At 42.5% G+C, this 20,956-nt stretch overlaps 1 protein-coding gene across 1 annotated transcript; it reads right to left on the bottom strand.

The window, feature by feature from the left end:
- Positions 1-13,050: 13,050 nt before the first annotated feature.
- On the bottom strand, positions 13,051-16,767 carry LOC115587647 (interferon-induced protein 44-like). Its single transcript, XM_030427569.1, has 4 exons — positions 16,589-16,767; positions 14,635-14,803; positions 13,805-13,905; positions 13,051-13,677 (listed from the first exon to the last, which is right to left on the bottom strand). The coding sequence occupies exons 1-4, from the start codon at positions 16,673-16,675 to the stop codon at positions 13,516-13,518; spliced, it is 519 nt and encodes a 172-aa protein (XP_030283429.1). The 5' UTR covers positions 16,676-16,767; the 3' UTR covers positions 13,051-13,515.
- Positions 16,768-20,956: the final 4,189 nt, after the last annotated feature.

Genomic DNA, 20,956 nt, shown 5'->3' with positions numbered 1-20,956 from the left:
ACCCCAGAGGCCGTTTTCCAGCGATTAAAAGCATTCACTATTTCACATGAAAACTCCAGGTAGGACTGTTTATCCTCCTTTTTACCCTTCCTAAATCGCTGGCGATAAGCCTCAGGAACCATCTCATAGGCTTTAAGAACAGCAGCTTTTACTGAATCATAGCACAAACTATTAGTCACAGACAAAGCTGAGTATGCCTCCTGTGCCTTCCCAGTCAACACACACTGCAACATGGTTGTGCGATCGACATCAGGCCAGCCCCTAGCATCAGCCACTCTTTCAAACAAAGAAAAAAATGTCTAAGGATCCCTTTCATTGAACTTTGGAACAAGACGCAGGTTACCAACCAGATCAAAATGTGAATAAGAGGAGCGAACACCTGAAGAAACATCTTCAGCTAGCCCTTGACCAGCTTCCACGTTCAACTTACCCTCTCTGCACAAACTTAACTTCTCATGTTCCAACTTTATCCTGGCTTGCTCTGTGGCAGCATCAAACCTCAATTTCTCCAAAGCCAATTCTCGGTCAACCTCAGACCTCCTTTTCTCTGACTTCTCAACTTCCACTTTATGCTTTAACCTCTCATGCTCCATTTGTAACAGCAGCAGCTCCTTCTGCTGTTCAAAGGACAAAGCAGTGCTCTGAGCCATTTCTGAAGACGAACCAGCAGTCTCAGCAACATCTCCTATTTTACCAGGCAAAATCTCCATTTCATACAAGTTAGCCTTTAAAATTGACTTAACTGTATCCTTGAGTCTTTTGTCACTGATTTCAACCTTGTAATGGTCTGCAATTTTTAATAATTGCTCTTTTGTGCAGCTGTAGGAACACCAGCCCTTATGTCTCCATCACAAGGCTCTGCTCCCTTCCTGCGTCCTCTGACCTCGAACCTCTCAACCACAAGACAAGACTAATTTAACAAACAAAGCATATCTGTTTGACTGAATATTTGCCTCTTCTCCCCCCTCACAAAGAAGATGAAGTCCTTCTTCCTCAGGCCAAACTATGGCCTCTTCTCCCTATAGATTAGGACGGTGTGTTGCTCTTGCTATAAACAGATCATTGGAGACGTTTTCTTATTAATTTTAACGACTAAGTACAATAGAGTCCTCTCTCTCCACATCAGATGACAAGAAGTGGGGGTAGATGGTGGTTGGGGTAATGATGACCCAGTCCCCCTCCCTCACAGGCCAAAGCGTTTTACGACCCTGTCTGTGACATTCCAATCTTTGCTGCATCCCAATCCTATACTCATCCACATTTCAATATGTTCTGAATAACTATCAACTACAGTTTCATCTTCTTAGTTTTAGCAGATTCCCTAACAGCCAAGAAAGTCATACAGTAGATTTTCCATGTTATTGTCAAGCGCAAATGAAGTTTATTACTTACTGAATTTGGGGTTTGAAAGAAACCAGCCCCCACCTTTGCGATGGGCAGACTTGCATATCATGATCCTCTTTGTGTGTAATGCTTGTGTTATTTACCAGTTAAATGTCTGATGTTTTCTTAAGAACTACAAGGAATATGTATAAGTCCTTGGTCCTACTGTGTATTGTATGCTTTATGGTTTATGTTGTATACCTTTGTTTTATGCCTTAATCATGTTTTTAATTCTTTCATTCTTGGATCATATTCATGTTACATCTTTTAACGAAGACAAAATTTTGACTTTTAAGATGGTAAAGTTTTTGGGAAGTTAAAACACGATTTTGAAACATTAAGGCAATATAGTTTATTTGAATTAAAGTGTTGTGGGTCACAACTCCGAACACAGAAGGAGTATTGTCAGCCAGCCCCACCCCTGCTCGGTGTGCCTGCTGCAGGTCATAAAAACAGAGAAGATGCTCTGCACATCTTCTTCTCTCATGCCGACGCTCGCTCTCACTTTCGGGTCCTGACTTCGGTCAGGACTTTGAGTCTTCTTCTCCGGGCTCTCTTGCCCCCCTGTTTCTTCTCCTGACTTCTTCTCCTTCTCTCTTCTTCACTTCTTTATTTTTCATTTATTTTTAAAGTAATCTTTACTTTCATTTTTGCAACAAGCTCTAAGACAGCGAATTGAATAACTACTTTAAGTACTCTACTTTTATCCAAGTCTTTAATAGAACAAATTATTTTCTTTTTGATTTTAGATTTGATTTTAATATAACGTTAAATTATCACCGCCTGATCCAGAAGAGGTTGAATTAGTGAAAGGATCAGAACTTGAGAACCACCTTGAAACATCAAAGAAAAGTCTTTTTCAAGACTGTGATCATGTGATGAAGAACGTTGCAGTCCATCGTCTGCCTCAGAAGCTGTGCAAGGAGTCTCCACAAAAGGGACTTTGTTCCCAGCCGAGACCGACTCTGCCCCCAGCGCTCCCAAGGCGGAAACCCCGCTGGGCCTTCGGACCAAGAGTCCCTCAACAGAGTACCGGCCTTCCCTCTGGCTACTGGACCGACGCGCCGTGCCGTGGTCCAACCCAGAACTCTCAAAGAGACCAAGCTTCAGTGCCTCCTGACGCCCAGACAAAACAGGCTGAACGTCTTCATACAGCTGGATCCACACACGTGAGAATGAGTGGTGTCTAAAGTTCTGACTTCTGTCTAAAGCTCTGACTTCTATCTTATAAACTTAAGAAAGTTGAGGTTAGGGTCTCGTTAGTATTAGAAGATTACTCCCGTAATATTTAATATATAAAAACCTGATCCTTTAACTTTACGATCTACCGACGGTCACATAACTTTATTACTTGCTTATTACATTCTTTACCTTTTCTGTTATCTGTTGTTCGTCTTAAAATTGTCAGTTCATTTATGTTACTCCAAATTATTTAGTCAATAAATATATATAATAATTTGTCTTTGTCTGGAACTTAATTTTGATGTGGAGAACCGATGGATACGTGCAAAGAATTCACTGCTTCAGAATATTGAGATTGAATAAATTGATTTGAAATTGATACTCTAGCTTTCCAAGTCAAACTTGTACAGTTAGATGTTTGGAATAGTTCCCTCCAGCCTATTTCAGTAAATCAAACAATGGAGGTGGTGCCCCTTCTACGAGTGTAAAATTAATCACCAGTGATTAATGACCTTGATTATCAAGCAGTGATAGTCCCCTACATTTAGACCTATGGTGCCCTCCATGGGAGGCCCGCATAGCCTACCTACCTGTCCTACACAGCCATCCAAAAAACCCTCTGATGGAGTCTCAAAAAAACCTTCTACTAGAGCCATTTTAGCCCAAAGGAGAACAAGCAACACACTGGTTGTAAAAAAAAGCAAACAGGAGGGTCCCCTCTATCTGCCTAACCAAAACTAATGTAACTCACCCCTAGTCTTCATGTGGTTAGTTGTGGCAGGTATTTATGCACTTAAGATCACTGACATGAAGAAGCGACCAGAATCTGTCAACCCCCCCACAGCCATGGACATGCTCCCGAGACAAAGTCTCTAACCGCGTTCACCCCAACACTACAAAAAAAACAACAAATTCAGCAAAGCTCAAAGGAACAATGCTGCTATGCCTACCAGGGGAAATCAGCTTCAGCTCTAACAAAATTACACACCAGCATGTCAGTACTCACCCTCCCTTGGACAAACGGGTCTCCAAATCCAACTCACATCATGCTCTTCTGCATGTTCAAAGAGACAAAGGCCAATCACTCACCCAGGTGTTCTCTCAAGCCCTGCAACACTGCCTGAGAAACCCCAGCAATCAAGTGCACCTGGAGGCCTTCAACACAAACGAGAACAGGTGATTAAATGTTCACAAAGAAAACACCTAACCAAAACTTTGACGAGCCCCCAATTTGTCACGGCCGGCTCAAAACCGTGACAAATAATAGGAGACAACACTAGAAGTTAAAGCAAGTAAATCATAATTTATTGAAACTAACTCAACAACCCACATATCAATGTGAAAACAAAACAATAAAGAGCATGGAGAGCGGAGAGCAGAGGCCTGTACTGCGAAGGGGGCTCAACATAGCCAGGCTTTGTGCTCATGATGCAGCTCAACAAAGCCCCAAGTCCCCAATCAGAGTTAAACGGTACTGCGACGGTGGTTATCAACTTACTTTGTCAAGTCCGGTTCTCTGCTTTGTGCTCTGCGCCGTACATGTAAAAGGGGGCGTTTGACGTCATATTATTCTACTTCCGTGCGAAAATGGATCGATCCCGGGCCACATATTTTACTCAAGATGAGCAGATTCTTATTATGCAGGACTATGAAGAATTCAAGGACACAATCACGGCAAAAAGTAACACTGTCGCCGCCAGTAGAGCGAGGGAGGGCTGCTGGCAGAAAATAGCTGACCGTGTAAATGCGTAAGTTAACAATGATTAATATTAAGATAAATATTATATTAAGCCCTTAGTGTTTTAATTTCTGAAAGCTCAACATTGTGCAACTTTTACATATTAACCCTCATCCATTTAAAAAATAAATACACTGAAGTAACAACTATCTTTTTTCATTTTTGAATGATGTCTATATTGTTTTCACATTTTACTGATCTCAGTTATAGAATGCGCGTGTGTGTTTTATTGAAAGCGAGGCTGAGTGTGCGTAGGCTCTGTGTTTTTTTTTTTTTTTATTACTGTGTCGGGATGAACAAGCAAATGTAGCGACTGTCCCTGTACAATGACAATAAAGAGCTTCCTGACAGTGAAAATCGCTCAAGCCTGTAAGATTTGTGTTTGGGTGTACACTGCCCTACAACGGGTGAAACATTGATCAGTTCATCAGTTTATTCAAGCCACATCAAAGAAATAATTAACTTTGCTCATTATCTGTGACAAATAAATACTAGGTTGGCCTAATTAATATTTCATATTGCATTTTATTAAGATGTGGAAGCAGCAGTCGGACATGGCAGCAAGTTAGAGCCAAATACAAACACATCATTCAAAGTGGTATGTAGCCAAGCTGCCCCATCATTTTGTCAGTGTGGATAACATACTGTTTCCCATTTTATTTTAATATATCACTATCTTAAGCCAACAGGAAGAAGAATGAAAAGGGGAAGATTTCATTATGCAAGCAAGTAATACTGATGATGTAGAGGGGTATGAAAGTAGCCTACATTACCAGATATTTTATAGAATCCTTCCTTAACAAGCATTGTGCTCAAATGACTTGGGAACACTACAAACACGCAACACGCAGTGTTCTTGCTCAGATTTGCTGCATCACCAACTGAATGTAAAAAGGTTCCCGTGGCAAAAAAAAATGAAGGGCTACACAAACAGTTTGCCCGACAGTGAGCGCACAGCTTCTTCGAGTGGCATTCCTGACACTCGGCTCAATAAGTGAGCAAATGTACCGTATTCCCTCGGCTGAAAATCTATATCGCTCATAGAGAATTTCATCAGGAAATGCCAGTGGATCAGCGCGATCTCGAAGAAGCCGCTCACATCGTAGTGCTGCCAGAATTATTCTTGCTCCCAGGTCCACCGGGTTCTCAATGAATGGTGACGCCATCTCCGAATGATTTACACAGTGAAACAGCGGCGCTTTTATAGCCGATTTTAAGCTGAAACTCTGAACATAACCTGGTCGGGACCAGGTTATGAGCTAAGCATAAGTTACCATGGTGATCTAGCCGGGTTAAAAGAGAGCCACCTTTGTAGTACAGGGAAGCCTGGCTTTAGACTCAACATACCTCGCTAACCCACTAAACTGGCTTCGCAGTACAGGCCTCAGGATTTCTCCCTTGTCCTCCCTCTCTCTTGCAGAGCCTAGTGCGGTGTGTTCTTATAGTACTGGGAACACCGGGCCCAGGTGTTCCCAGCACCTAACGACGCCCGAACCCCTCCTGCTGGGCATCTGCAACACAAAGAATATCAGCAAACAGCCCAACAGCACCAGAGGCATGGCCGTCACACCCAATACAATATATTATACATGTATATATATATATATATATATATATATATATATATATATATATATATATATATATATATACATACATATATATATAAAAATATGCAAGAAATATACATACATACATTTAAAATACACATGTAAATATACATGTAAGTATGTAGGAACCCGGCCCATGCTGTTCTTCTCACAGGAGGCCCGGCTGTGGGCCTGCGTGACCTCCCCCCTCCTCGTGAACCTTTTGTGTCCTTTATCACGAGGGTCTGCCTCCCCTTTTCTAACTCTCTCTCCCCTCAACCTCATGACAAAATCATCTCTTATATTATAAACTGTGACTTCCCAACAAAATCCTATCTGTGGACTAACTATCCCTTCACCCAATTTCCGGTTAGAAGGACAAGAGCCATACGTCAAAGGTAGCCACCAGCATCTGACTGTCCCATGTCACCGTGAAATCAAGGATCGTAAAAGAAAGCCATAAACATTTCCATACCAGCAGAAGTGAAGAGAGTCCTGATCTCTTTCCTAATCCAAGAAAGATACCAAGCTATAGTTTTGATATGTTTATAATCTTCCTGATGTAATCCTAACCCAAGTTATAAATTCCTGAATTAATACCTGAGTAAGTGATGTAGCCACAGTGCCACCTTGTGGTAAGCTTCGGTATAGTTCCCAGAGGACTTTCTTAAAGGAGTCATCACCTGGTTTTTTACATATCCAGTCCCTCTTGGATCGCTTTGGATCAATTCTTAAAACTTATTAGAAATTTAAAAAAAATAAAATAAATCAAACATAGAGCTTGTTCTGACACTTTTTCATACCACGACTTTCTCACGCGAGATCATGCGCGAGGTTTTGACTGGTCCGGATGTGCATTGTATTAATATGTAATGAGGCGCGCGTTGATTGGCCGCAGGAAGGACAGAGCCGGAATGGGGGGCGAGCCTGCATGCACACAGACTCCACAACATAAACAGCCCCCTGTCATGGCGCACACACTAAATGACGAACCTTACGGAATTCAGCCATTTATGTACGAGCCGGAGTCGGAAACCGAACGGGAGAGAGAAGAGGCAGAGACGGTGGAAGAGACACGTTTACAGCAGGATGTCTCTGAATGGTAAAATCTTTTTTTTTTCCTTCTTACTTTTCACACTCGTGTTTTACATGTAAGACCTGAGTTTTAATGCTGGCGGTCACGATGTATGGCATGAAAATGGCAGAGAAATAAGCAGATTCGGCGTGCTCACTCTGGCTGAGGACGGCTGTGAGCTGATGCTTAATATGCAAGTAGCCTCCTGTGGTAACGTCACCACAGGAGCAGAGTCAAAATCTCCTGCTTTAGGAACGCACACTACTGTGCGCTATTCCTGTTCGGAAAAAGAGCCAAAGCGAAAAAAATAAGCCACTTTCAAACTCCAGCTTTTCAGGCAAGTTTCAACAGAGGTCCAACACCAATATGCATGATTTAACGAGAGAAATTGCTATTTCCGGGTGATGACTCCTTTAAGTAATGTAATCCATAATCTTGTTTATCTATACTTTTCTCTTTCCTCCGATGAATGTTTTGAATGTATAAGTCAGCACTGTATGAAACAAGTTTGAGCCATCAATGCTGGCGGAGTTTATGTATCCATGTATTTCATGTATTATAACTGGTTATTCCTTTTTCCTATTAAGCAATTTCTTTTATTTGCTTTTATTCATGTAACTGAAAGGTTTATGTAAAAACCATGGTGGATTTAGGTGAACAGTCAACCGCGAGCTTAAAACTTTCAGAAAGATAGTTTAATTCAGCAATAATTGATAAGTCCACGATTAGATCTGTGACATCACTGGAGGAAGCGACTGGCCAAGCCGCTCCTCGGACCCGCCTACTACCATTGTGTCCCTCGCTCTCTTTTTTTTGTCTTTTTGCTCTTACAATTTTCTTGCACTCTTGTTTCTCCTGTTTTCTCATTTTACGATCGTATTTTTCACTTGTTTTTCTTACTTCTATACTTTTTGCTACGCCGCGTAACTTTTTATTTTTCAACTTTTGACGTGCCTTGATTAGTTTTTGCAACCTGCTCTGAAGAATCTGAAACACTGGTTGCATATTCTTCCAAGTGATGATTTTCGCTTTTGAGAAAACCTTTATTTTGAAAACGTAGGCAAGGGCGAAATTACTTTTTTTTTGCTTTTTATATATTACTAAAGTATCGTATTCAAATTCAGAAGAAGCCATTTTTGTCTATTCTTGTATTGAGTGACTAAGGATGATTCGCCGGCCAACGTTTCACACTTCAGTTATTTTTAAACAAGAAATCCATTAATAAGTCAAAGCTAAATCTTCACCACTCCAAAGAGACTCTGACTAAGACGCTGATCACGCATCAAAAGTCCGGTACAGAAATCGAACTGTTCAAGAAGCTGGAACAGCACATCCAGCGGACCAGAGAATTCGACATCCAGCTGAGCCCGACCGCCCGCCACACACTCAACCGGAATGCCGTTGGGCAGGAGAGTGACGTCACTGGGAAATCCAATCGCCATCGGCCTGCGGCCAAACAGCTGTTGCATCTACAGCTGAGACGAGAGAGGATCAGAGGAAAACCTGCAGACGTCCCCTTCTACAAACAAGTAGGATGAAATCTCTGCACACAGCTGGAGTCACAAAGATCAGAGTTGGTGTCTATAAAGCTTTGACTTTGACTATAAACTCTTTTTGAAAATTTCTCATATCGTACCGTTAGGATAGGAATTACTCCTGTGATTTTGTGAATGAACAGAGTGTTACACTCAAATCCACCATCGTTTCGAAGTCCGCTGTTCAATAATTTACTCCCACAATCTTCACATTTTCTGTTATTTGTCATTACTCGTTTGAATTATTACCTTAAATCATTTACTCTGCATTTATTTAGTCAGTAAAAACATATTTAACCTTATGTCGTTGTCTGTGCACGTTTAATTTGAAGTGGAAAATCGATGGAGACGTGGAAAGAAGTCATTGCTTCAGAATAAGAGACTGATTAAATTGCTTTCAACTGTTTAAGCCAAACTTGCACAATTGAATTTGAATAATGTCCTTCGGATTATTCAAACTAGCTTAACAAACGAAGGTGGTGTCCCGTATAAACTGTAATTAATTACCAGTAATTATTTAACCCTTTTTCTATCAAGTGATGAAGTAAATATAAAATAACACTGTAAGAATATAAATATATATGTACATACATATATATATACACACACTTAAAACTGTACACAGGTACACAGTATCTGCTATGGTTCTGTTATTATTGCACATGGTTTTTCATTAACAGTACAGCATGTCCATAGTTTTAGTAGGGTAGACCTCTCCTCCCTGTCCCTCAGTCTCTCCCTGTTCGCTCTTCTCCCCCCTAGTGAGGAGTTGAACAGTTTGATGGCACGGGGGACAAAGGAGTTTTTTAGTCTGTTTGTCCGGCTCTTTGGAAGGAGCAGCCTGTCGCTGAACCGGCCCCTACAGCTGCTGATGACAGTGTGCAGAGGGTGGTTGGCATTGTTTATGATGCCCCGCAGTTTGTTGAGGGTTCTCCTCTCTGCCACTGTCACCAGAGGGTCCAGCTTCATGCCGACCACAGAGCTGGCCCGTTTGACCAGCTTCTCCAACCTGTAGAGGTCTGCCTTTGACGTGCTCCCGCCCCAGCACACCACAGCGTAGGAGAGAACGCTGGCGACCACAGACTGGTAGAACATCCGCAGGAGCTTCCTGAAGATGTTGAAGGATCGCAGCCTCCTCAGGAAGTACATCCTGCTCTGAGCCTTCTTATACAGCTTTCTCAAAGCAATGAAACCATGGTGTTGAAGCAGATGCAGGCCTTTCTGATCATGCTTTTGGCATTCCTGAAGAAGCTATCCTGTCTCTTCCAGAAGAAATTATGTCCATGCTTATTAGACTCACCCTGGATGTGGACATGTCCATGATTGGCACGTTTAATAGAGTGTCTCCACAGTTTAGAGAATTAACTGGAAGACACATTCCCTTAATCTATATCAGGCCTCTGCTGTCTGAACGTCTTGATTTAGCTCAAAATCATGACACAGAAATTAGTGTTATGAAAGTATACAAAGCAGCTGGTCGGAACAGCAGTTTAGCACAACATATCAAAGAACTTTTCTTCAAGAATAAAATGTGGATGCAAGCTTGGATGACTCTGGCACACCTCACTTTTGGGCATTACAAAGTAAAAGACCTTTTTGGGAAGTAAAGAGCTATTGGAAGTGTATTTATCCTCTTATTTTGTCCCAGAAATGTTCTGTTTAAGTCATTTTGTTATTGATTAATCATTTGCAACCCTTGACTTTCGATATGCAGGGATCTTTCATTTACATGGTACATCTTTGTACGTTTCATATATGGTGTACATGATAATTACACAAACTAGATGCACAATGGCACTCTTTCTTGTGGTGATTTCGGAGTCAAGACGCCCTCAGAGCACATAAAATAAACAGGTAGTCTCTCTCTCTCTCTATATATATATATATATCTATATCTATATATCTCTATATATATATATAATATATATATATATATCAGCTGGATAGTACAGGGGTTATGCTCACTGACTACGATGCGGGACAAAAACATCATCCAGTAAGGGTCCTTAGGTCTTAGGCAAGACCCCCCATGATATACCAGCCTACCTCAGGGATGAGAGAACACATAAATGATAGAGTCATACTGGCCCAGACGTCACCCGGGTCAACAAGGTCTGCGTCAGTTGCTAGGGAACCAGGGCAAACTGATGAGAAATGGGCTACTTGAATGAAACACAGATGGACGAGGGCAGAAAATACGGAGTTGCTGGAATGCTACTATACAAGCAATCCCAGAGAGAGGGGATACATGCAGCGAATGTGGGACCATTGGATGAAAGGAATTGGCAGTAACACTAGACGAGCCAAGCACCAGCTACTGGTTGATAGAACAGTCACCCGAGACTGTAAGAAGAGACAGACCAACCTGTGCACTGCCTGGATTGACTCCAAGAAAGCCTACGACTCAATGCCGCACACATGGATACTGGAATGTCTGGAACTGTATAAGATCAACAGGAACCTAAGGGCCTTCATCCAGAACTCGATGGAAATGTGGAAGACAACCCAGAGGCCAATTCAAAGCCGATTGCCCAAGTCAACATCAACTGTGGCATATACCAAGGGGATGCGCTATCATCACTGCTGTTCTGCATAGGCAGATCATCAGGAATAGCGGCTACGGGTACCGATTCCGTAGTGGGGCAACAATATGCCACTTGCTCTACATGGATGAAATCAAGCTGTATGCCAGGAGCGAGGGAGAAATAGACTCACTGATCCACACCACCAGGATCTACAGCAATGACATAGGGATGTCATTCGGATTGGACAAGTGTGGCCAGATGGTCTCAAAGAGAGGCAAGATGATAAGGACTGAGGGGACTGACCTACCAGAGGGCAACATAGGTGATATCCAAGACAGCTACAAGTACCTTGGCATCCCACAGGCTAATGGAAACCATGAAGAGGCCACAAGGAAGTCAACCACAGCCAAATACCTCCAGAGAGTAAGGCAGGTCCTGAAAAGTCAGCTGAATGGTAAGAACAAGATCTGAGCCATCAACATGTACGCACTACCAGTCATCAGATACCCCGCTGGTATCATAAGCTGGCCAAAGGAGGAGATAGAAGCCACAGATATCAAGACGAGAAAGCTCCTCACCATGCAAGGAGGGTTCCACCCCAAGACCAGCACCCTGAGGCTATACACTAAGCGGAAAGAGGGAGGCCAAGGGCTAGTGAGCATCAAGGCCACGGTCCAGGATGAAACATTGAAAATTCGAGAATACATCGAAAAAATGGCCCCGAAGGATGAACTGCTAAGTGAGTGTCTCAGACAGCAGAACCCTGATGATAGTGCAGAGGAGGAGGAGCAGACAACCTGGAGGGACAAGCCCCTACATGGCATGTACCACCGTCAGATAGAGGAAGTGGCTGATATCAAGAAATCCTACCAGTGGCTGGAAAATGCAGGACTGACAGACAGCACAGAGGCACTAATCATGGCAGCACAAGAACAGGCCATAAGCACAAGAGCCATAGAGGCCAGGATCTACCAGAGTAGATCAGACCCAAGATGCAGACTGTGCAAAGAAGCCCCTGAGACAGTCCAGCACATAGTAGCAGGGTGTAAGATGCTAGCTGGATCAGCGTACATGGAGAGGCACAACCAAGTGGCTGGGATAGTAAACAGGAACATCTGCAACCAGTATGGAATAGAAGTACCCAAATCCAAATGGGCCATACCACAGAAGGTGGCTGAGAACAACAGGGCCAAGGTTCTGTGGGACTTCAGCAGTGGCGATCCCAGCTGACGCCAACATCAGGAAGAAGGAACACGAGAAACTTGAGAAGTACCAACGGTTGAAAGAGCAGCTGGAACAGATGTGGAAGGTCAAGGCTAGCGTGGTCCCCGTGGTAGTGGGGGCATTCGGGGCAGTAACCCCCAAACTGGGAGAGTGGCTTCAACAGATCCCAGGAACAACATCTGAAGCCTCAGTCCAGAGGAGTGCAGTCCTAGGAACAGCCAAGATACTGCGCAGAACCCTATATATATATATATATATATATATATATATATATACATACATACATACATATATGACTGCCTGTTTATTTTATGTGCTCTGAGAGAGCACAAACATCACAAAAACTATAACCACGATTTTATGTAGTGCTGTTTACTCATTAACAATATGTTGATTGACATCTGTTATACTGATTTAAATATTTACCATTGCCTTGATTGGCTGAGCCTACCTGTGTGAATGAATATACTCAAGTTGGTTAGTTTCTCAAGGTAGCTGTATTCCCGAGGTAATTAAGAGAGGGTTGAAAACAGAGTAGGGCTTGTACTGGTGCGGCCCAAAAATCAACAAGTTACGTTAATAGGCTATGATCGTGTCACTGCATCGATGCATAATCGTCCACATCGCGATGCATCATTCAAACGATTAACTTCCACACCCCTATTAGCTAGTAGTATTTTTCCTAAAAATAACTGGTGGTTAGTATGTGATTAAACTCTTGCCCCTTGGTTGGTTCTTGATTCTTGATTCTTGGCCCTGTTGCCTGAATCAAACTGTTAGAAATAATTCTCACAACTGCTACAAGAAAAGGCAAAAGCGTCTGATTTATTGAACTTTTCCAGTAGTATGCTATGTTACATTTTGGTAGCAAAGTGTGAGCACATCATTATTACTTAATAGATCATTCACTTCTTCTCTGAAATGCCCAAATATTTTAGTATTTCATGTTCTCATTAATATGCCAAAATTACATCAGAAATTAAATTCCCATATTGAAAATGTTAATTCCGTAAAAGCATGCAAGTGTAATCAGAAAGTATATTCTGCAATAACTGTGACTGTTGTACTATTCTGATGTCATCAGGTTATTGTCACTCGTACAATAATGTAAAGCAGGATTACTGATGTAGTTGTTGAAGCTAAGCTGTAATCAACCTAATCAAAGCTGAGCTATAGAGATAAAACCAGATTATAATAAATCATTTTCCTTTGAACTCCAACCCTTTAAAACATGCAGGTGGATTCAGATTTAGCCTCATACTGATCATGTTTTGTTGATGGAGTCATTTACGAAGTTGATCATACATCTCAGTGCGTTCAGAATCAGACTGTCAACATCATCATTGATGACGTTTTCTTCACTGTAGTTCTTGACAGGAAAGATGCAGTTCATCGGGATCCCCACTGCTGCACTTAAGTCTCTCATCTGAGTGTTAAAGAAACATTTCAGTTCATAAATCAACATGAAGTTTGGACCTCACGCAACCTTTGACAATATCTGGACTATAAAGTGAAACTCCATGAGTTGTGTACAGACTGAATGAGACACTCACCTTCTTCTTCAGGTGTTTGCTCTTGTACACATTCTTCAGGTCCTCCTCAGTTTCACCACAGGCTTCATCGATCTTGGTCATTATCGCAATTTGGGGAATCCCTTCAGACAGAAACACACTCAGTCAACTGAGATCATCTTTTTTATTGAGTTTCTGTTGATAAAATACAACAAACTCAAACAACTAAACATCCCGGAGCTGTTCCAGACAGAAGAGACAGAAAAGCTCCACTTTAAGTCAAAAGTCTGACTTCAGTCAACCTCAAAACTTCAGATATCAGATTTTTAATCTGACTCATCAAACCCAAATCAAAGCTAACAGGATAAGGCTAACTAAAATATATATATATTTTTTTTTTGTGATTGTGCTAGAAGAGTTTCTAGCTTAAAGAAATAATGAGCGGATGAACGTTGAGTACAGTGTTAGCGGCTGGAAAAGTGAAAAATATACTGGGTGTTTGTGTCTGTCTGTGGTTTTGTTTAGAAATGTTCTTTTCTAGTCTTGATTGAAACTTTATAACAATCCAGTCATAAAGCAGAAAATCTTTTTTTCCTGCTACAAATGTGAACATTTATTTTATAAATCCTTACCCGTGATCGTTGTATTATGGACTCTGTCCAACTATGACAAGTTACTTATAAAATGACTCGTGGCAACTAACCCAGAGTTGACATGATGTTAAGGTTCTGTGTGTGGAAGGTGACCTCATGTGTTTGTAAAACAGTAGGTGTTCTAGTTAATTGAAGATTTTCCTAAATGTTGACTGAGCAGGGTTTAACTAAATCTCTCATCCTCCTGTGGAACAGATATTATATTAATCATAGTCCTACCCAGCTGTGTGGCTGCCTCTCTGATGTCTTTCATCTTCTGCAGAACTGATGCCTTAATTTCTGCTGAGTTGGCAGAATGCACACAAACCAGAACATGAACTTTGTCATCTGCAGACGGTTCTGGGTTGTAGTCTGATTTATCAATGGACAGTGGAGATACAGGATTGAACTGGAAGACAATTTAAACACAATTATGACACGTGAATACAAACAGTACTTGAACTGCTGCACTAACTCAACAGTGTGGTCAGTAATCACCAAAGGAGAGAAGATTGTAGGATTCTTACTAATGTCTATGGACATGTTTTTAGTTTAGACACATTAAAGGGATAGTTCGGGTTTTGTAGAACCTCCATATCGCTACACATTAGCGCAACTGGGCCTTGCATTGTTGTTCGCAGCTTGCAGATCACCTGTTTGGGTCAGAGTTTCAGCGTAGGGATACGGAGGTTCTACTGTTGAGAAAATGTATTGCCAACTGAAAGGGCGATGTAAAGCAGTGTGAATTTTCTCTATATAACGTACACTTGAACTGATATATTTTTTTTAAGGTGAGCCTTGTTTAAGTTGGTTTAAATTCGCTTTACATCTGGACTCTGTTCACTACAGGATAAAGCTGAGCGTCTGGGCTGGAGCGGCTCTCTACTTCTCCAAACTGAGGCTGCGCTGAGGCGATGTACTGCCCAGCTCAGTTAACAAGACAGACAGACTGGAGAGAGATTTACTACAAGCACATCAACTTCACGTTACTGTTAGAGACCACAAGTTTACCTGACAGCTGTTCTGTAAGTCTTTTTTATGTTTTTGTCTTTCCATGACCAGAAGATAAAGCTCGCTCCACCTCACTGAGGTTGACACAGCTTTGATAAGAGAAGGAGGTAGTGTAATTTGCGAGGCCTCGAACAAGTACGATTCAATTCAAATTTTCATTGTTTTGCTCCAGTTTACTGAGTGCTAAACTATTAATAATTAATAATTAATTGCGGTTCTTAATCTGCTGAAATGAAATATGAGACACAACTGGAAAATAAGACCAAAAATCTTCAGCCTTTTTATTTTGACAGGTTAAAAACACGATTTTATGAATTGGTTGATATAAAAGCATGCATGTATGTGAATGACAAGATGGTGTGCTGTGCTCTGATATTAATGTTATAATCCAGAGAGACAGCAGCCTCTCTGTAGATTTTCCCATTGCAGAATTTGTGGCTAACCAGTTTATCAAACAAGCCAAGCTTAAATGGGCCCAGAGACATCATGAGCAGTTCTCAATCAGAATCAGAATAAGTTAAGAGGCCATGCTACATGCTGTATGACACAACTTTCTACATTACCAACATCAATTTTTCAAATAACTCCATGTATATTTTTAATTCAGCAGATTTTGTTACATTTTCAGGAGACCTAGAGTTAATTCAAAGACCATCAGACTCAAGTATTCCTTTGTCCCTCCGCCTTTTTAAATAACTGTGATTTTTAGCATTTTTGTTAATTGTTTGTCTTAATGTTATGTAGTTACTTTTGGCTGCTCGTGGACTATCTATCTATCTAATCTGATCTCATCTAATCTCATCTATGTTTTTGCCTTAAAGGAGATGAAACTTGCTTCACAAGTTCCCTGTGTGGATGCTTGCAGCATATTAAAGCATGGTAGCCACTTAAGGCCATTAGAAAATGGTGCTGGATCACTTTTGATCATGACTCAATCAGCACCATTTCTGTGTGGTGCCCTGATACGGCTACCAACAACACTGTGGTGACAAGTGTCATTAACCTTCAGGTGGTGCTACAGTTCAAATCATATTTGTTCATTCCAACACATTTTCTTAAGATTTCAGTTAATAACATTTAATCATTATGTTAATGCTGAACAATCCAGGTGACTGTATGTTTCTATCACAATGTATGTGATATCGCTGATAGTGTAAAAAAGTTTATTAATGTGATGTTGTACCGTGTAACCGTCCTTCACATGTCCCTTCATGGCCAGTTTGATGTCATCAGGATGAACTCCAGAGCCAGAACCTTCCTCCAGACCCATGATGTCATTGAAGACGAGGTGATAATATGTCTGTGAGTTTTCTTCTCCTTTTCTGATTTTATGAGTTTCATACTGTAACAGACACACAAACACTTGTTTTAGTGACAGTAATGCCGTTGACAGATGTTTGGTACTGTAGTGTGTTCCATGACCTGCCTGAGTACATCAATAAGGATCCTGGTTGTTTTTAATGTTTGTCTCAGATTCTGGTTCAGTTTGGGATCAATTCACTAAGTGTATCACAGATCATCACTCTGGTCAACAGTAAAATTATTTGCACAGTGTCAAAAACCTTCTGACGCCAAAACATCTATAGATTATATACCGTGGGGCAAAAAAGTATTTAGTCAGCCACCAATTGTGCAAGTTCTCCCACTTAAAAAAATTTGAGAGGCCTGTAATTTTCATCATAGGTACACTTCAACTATGAGAGACAGAATGGGGGGAAAGAATCCAGGAAATCACATTGTAGGATTTTTAATGAATTAATTGGTAAATTCCTCGGTAAAATAAGTATTTGGTCACCTACAAACAAGCAAGATTTCTGGCTCTCACAGACCTGTAACTTCTTTAAGAGGCTCCTCTGTCCTCCACTCGTTACCTGTATTAATGGCACCTGTTTAAACTCGTTATCAGTATAAAAGACACCTGTCCACAACCTCAAACAGTCACACTCCAAACTCCACAATGGCCAAGACCAAAGAGCTGTCAAAGGAAACCAGAAACAACATTGTAGACCTGCACCAGGCTGGGAAGACTGAATCTGCAATAGGTGAGCAGCTTGGTGTGAAGAAATCAACTGTGGTAGCAATTATTAGAAAATGATAGACATACAAGACCACTGATAATCTCCCTCGATCTGGGGCTCCACACAAGATCTCACCCCGTGGGGTCAAAATGATCACAAGAACGATGAGCAAAAATCCCAGAACCACACGGGGGGACCTAGTGAATGACCTGCAGAGAGCTGGGACCAAAGTAACAAAGGCTACCATCAGTAACACACTACGCCGCCAGGGACTCAAATCCTGCAGTGCCAGACGTGTCCCCCTGCTTAGGCCAGTACATGTCCAGGCCCGTCTGAAGTTTGCTAGAGAGCATTTGGATGATCCAGAAGAGGTTTGGGAGAATGTCATATGGTCAGATAAAACCAAAATAGAACTTTTTGGTAAAAACTCAACTTGTCGTGTTTGGAGGAGAAAGAATGCTGAGTTGCATCCAAAGAACACCATACCTACTGTGAAGCATGGGGGTGGAAACATCATGCTTTGGGGCTGTTTTTCTGCAAAGGGACCAACTTTAATAACTTTTCAATTCAATAACTTTTGTTATTGACCAAATACTTATTTTCCACCATATATTTGCAAATAAATTCTTTAAAAATCAGACAATGTGATTTTCTGGATTTTTTTTTTTTTTTTTCCTCATTTTGTCTTTCATAGTTGAGGTATACCTATAATGAAAATCACAGGCCTCTCTCATCTTTTTAAGTGGGAGAACTTGCACAATTGGTGGCTGATTAAATACTTTTTTGCCACACTGTATATATTATATATATTTTCAAAAAAAAAAAAAAAAATGCATTAAAAGGCTCTTACACCATCCCAACACCATCTCAACAAATAATAAATACACTGGACTTTTGCTCTCTCTCAATTGGATATTCTGACTTTGTGGCAAGCCTGGCTATAAGATGAGGCCATAAGATGAGACTGTTGTTCACTCATGATGGACTAATATGGACACATGTGCAGACACACATGTAATCTGTATGTACTGTCTAGAGCTTGAATTCAGCTCTGTATGCTACTGCTGTAATATGTTTTGTCAAAGGTCATAACAAAAGAAAAAAAGAGAAGAAAAGAAAAAAGTAATTTGCAAAAGACAAGAAAAGATCAGAATGAAGATTTTATACTGTGGGTAATGGGGGCGGGACTTGATAAGCTTTGGCTTCTCCCGCTTTTCCCTTTCGGCCATGTGTGTTGTATTATTTGAACAATGATGAAATGTGATGCTTATGAATTGACATGTCCGAAACAAACAACATAAATAAATAAATAAATAAATAAATAAAATTAGGGCTGTCAAATTTAACACATTAACGCGAGATGATTAATTTGTGGAATTAACACGATAATTTAACGCATGTGCAGAATGACCCGCCCCGTATATCCTATTATTCATCCCACTCCATCCACATACATTTCACCGAAGCACGTACCATCTCAACACCAAGGTTCTATTTGTCAGAGCTACAACCTCAGGTGCACCACCTGGCTGGCGGCAGACCACCCTCACATAACACAGGGCATTAAATAAGTCTCCCTCTGTAGACAGAATAATATTGTCAAGGACACGAGCTGCAGAGAAGTTCTGAAAGTTGCACCTCTCGACGTGTTCTGCAAGCCACCGTCAAGAGGCACAGTCATGACCAAGGGTGGACTGTGACAAAAATTTGGCCCTGGACGTTTTGGTCCAGACCGGCCCACTACAATGCGCGCGCAGATATTGTGCCAACTCTCCCCGTTGATGTACATACAAACACACAAGCTCTTAATAACACCACTATACTAAACAATATCCCTTTATATTCTGAAGCCTCTCCTCCTCTGAACCGCCGCCTTACCGTGGTGGAGGGGTTTGAGTACCCGAATGATCCTAGGAGCTATGTTGTCTGGGGCTTAATGCCCCTGGTAGGGTCTCTTCCACTCTGGAGTTGCCCGTGGTGAGAGGCGGCGAGCTGGTGTGTGCTTGCTTATAGCTCCCCAGCTAAGCCGCAATGTGTTGGAGTTTTCCCCCGGTGAATCGTTTCCCTGTGCCCCAGGGTCGGGGATAGGTCTCTCACTGTTGTTTCAGGTTACGGACCGAACAGCAGTGCAGAGTACTCGGCCTTATTGGAGGCCCTGGGAGGGGTACTGGAGAGTGCTCCAACCGGGGACTCTGTCGTTCTACTGGGGGACTCCAACACTCACGTGGGCAGCGACAGTGTTACCTGGAGGGGTGTGATTGGGAGGAACTGCCTCCCCAATCTGAACCTGAGCAGTGTTTTGTTACTGGACTTCTGTGCTAGTCACAGTTTGTCCATAACAAACACCATGTTCAAGCATAAGGGTGTCCCATCAGTGCACATGGCACCAGGACACCCTAGGCTGGAGGTCAATGATCGACTTTGTGGTCATGTCATCTGACCTCCGGCCGTATGTCTTGGACACTCGGGTGAAGAGAGGGGCTGAGCTGTCAACTGATCACCACCTGGTGGTGAGTTGGATCCACTGGAAGGGGGCTCGAGGGTTCATGGGAGTTTGCCCAACAAGTCCACATGTGTTTTGTGGACTTTAAGAAGGCATTCGACCGTGTCCCTCCTGGCATTCTGTGAGAGGTGCTCCGGGAGTACGGGGTCGGAGGCCCTCTGTTAAGGGCTGTACGGTCCCTGTACGACCGGAGCAGGAGCCTGGTACGCATTGCCGGCAGTAAGTCAGACCTGTTCCCGGTGCATGTTAGACTCTGGCAGGGCTGCCCTTTGTCACCGGTTCTGTTAATTATTTTTATGGACAGAATTTCTAGGCGCAGTCAGGGGCCGGAGGGGGTCTGGTTAAGGAGCCGCTGGATTCCACCTCTGCTTTTTGCGGACAATGTTGTCTTGTTGGCTCCGTCGAGCCAGGACTTCCTGCATGTTCTGGGGCGGTTTGCAGCTGAGTGTGAAGCAGCTGGGATGAAAATCAGCACCTCCAAGTCTGAGGCCATGGTTCTCAACCGGAAAAAGGTGGCTTGCTCCCTCCGGGTTGGGGGAGCGTTCTTGCCTCAAGTTGAGGAGTTTAAGTATCTTGGGGTCTTGTTCACAAGTGAGGGAAGGATGGAGCATGAGATTGACTGGCGGATCGGTGCAGCAGCCGCAGTAATGCGGTCGTTGTATCGGTCTGTCGTGGTGAAGAGAGAGCTGAGCCGAAAGGCGAAGCTCTCGATTTACCGGTCAATCTACGTTCCTACCCTCAACTATGGCCATGAACTTTGGGTCATGACTGAAAGAATGAGATCCCGGATACAAGCCGCCGAAATGAGTTTCCTCCGCGGGGTGGCGGGGCGCTCCCTTAGAGATAGGGTGAGGAGCTCTGTCATCCGGGAGCAGCTCGGAGTAGAGCCGCTGCTCCTCCACATCGAGAGGGGCCAGCTGAGGTGGCTCGGGCATCTATATCGGATGCCCCCTGGATCTGCCTTGGGATCCTCCCGGAGGAGCTGGAGGCAGTGTCCGGGGTGAGGGAAGTCTGGGCGTCCCTGCTCAGA

The sequence above is a fragment of the Sparus aurata genome, chromosome 9, assembly GCF_900880675.1.
Source record: "Sparus aurata chromosome 9, fSpaAur1.1, whole genome shotgun sequence".
NCBI classification, from domain to species: domain Eukaryota; kingdom Metazoa; phylum Chordata; class Actinopteri; order Spariformes; family Sparidae; genus Sparus; species Sparus aurata.
The sequence above is the reverse complement of the archived record's forward strand: the minus strand, read 5'-3'. Positions and strand labels throughout refer to the sequence as shown.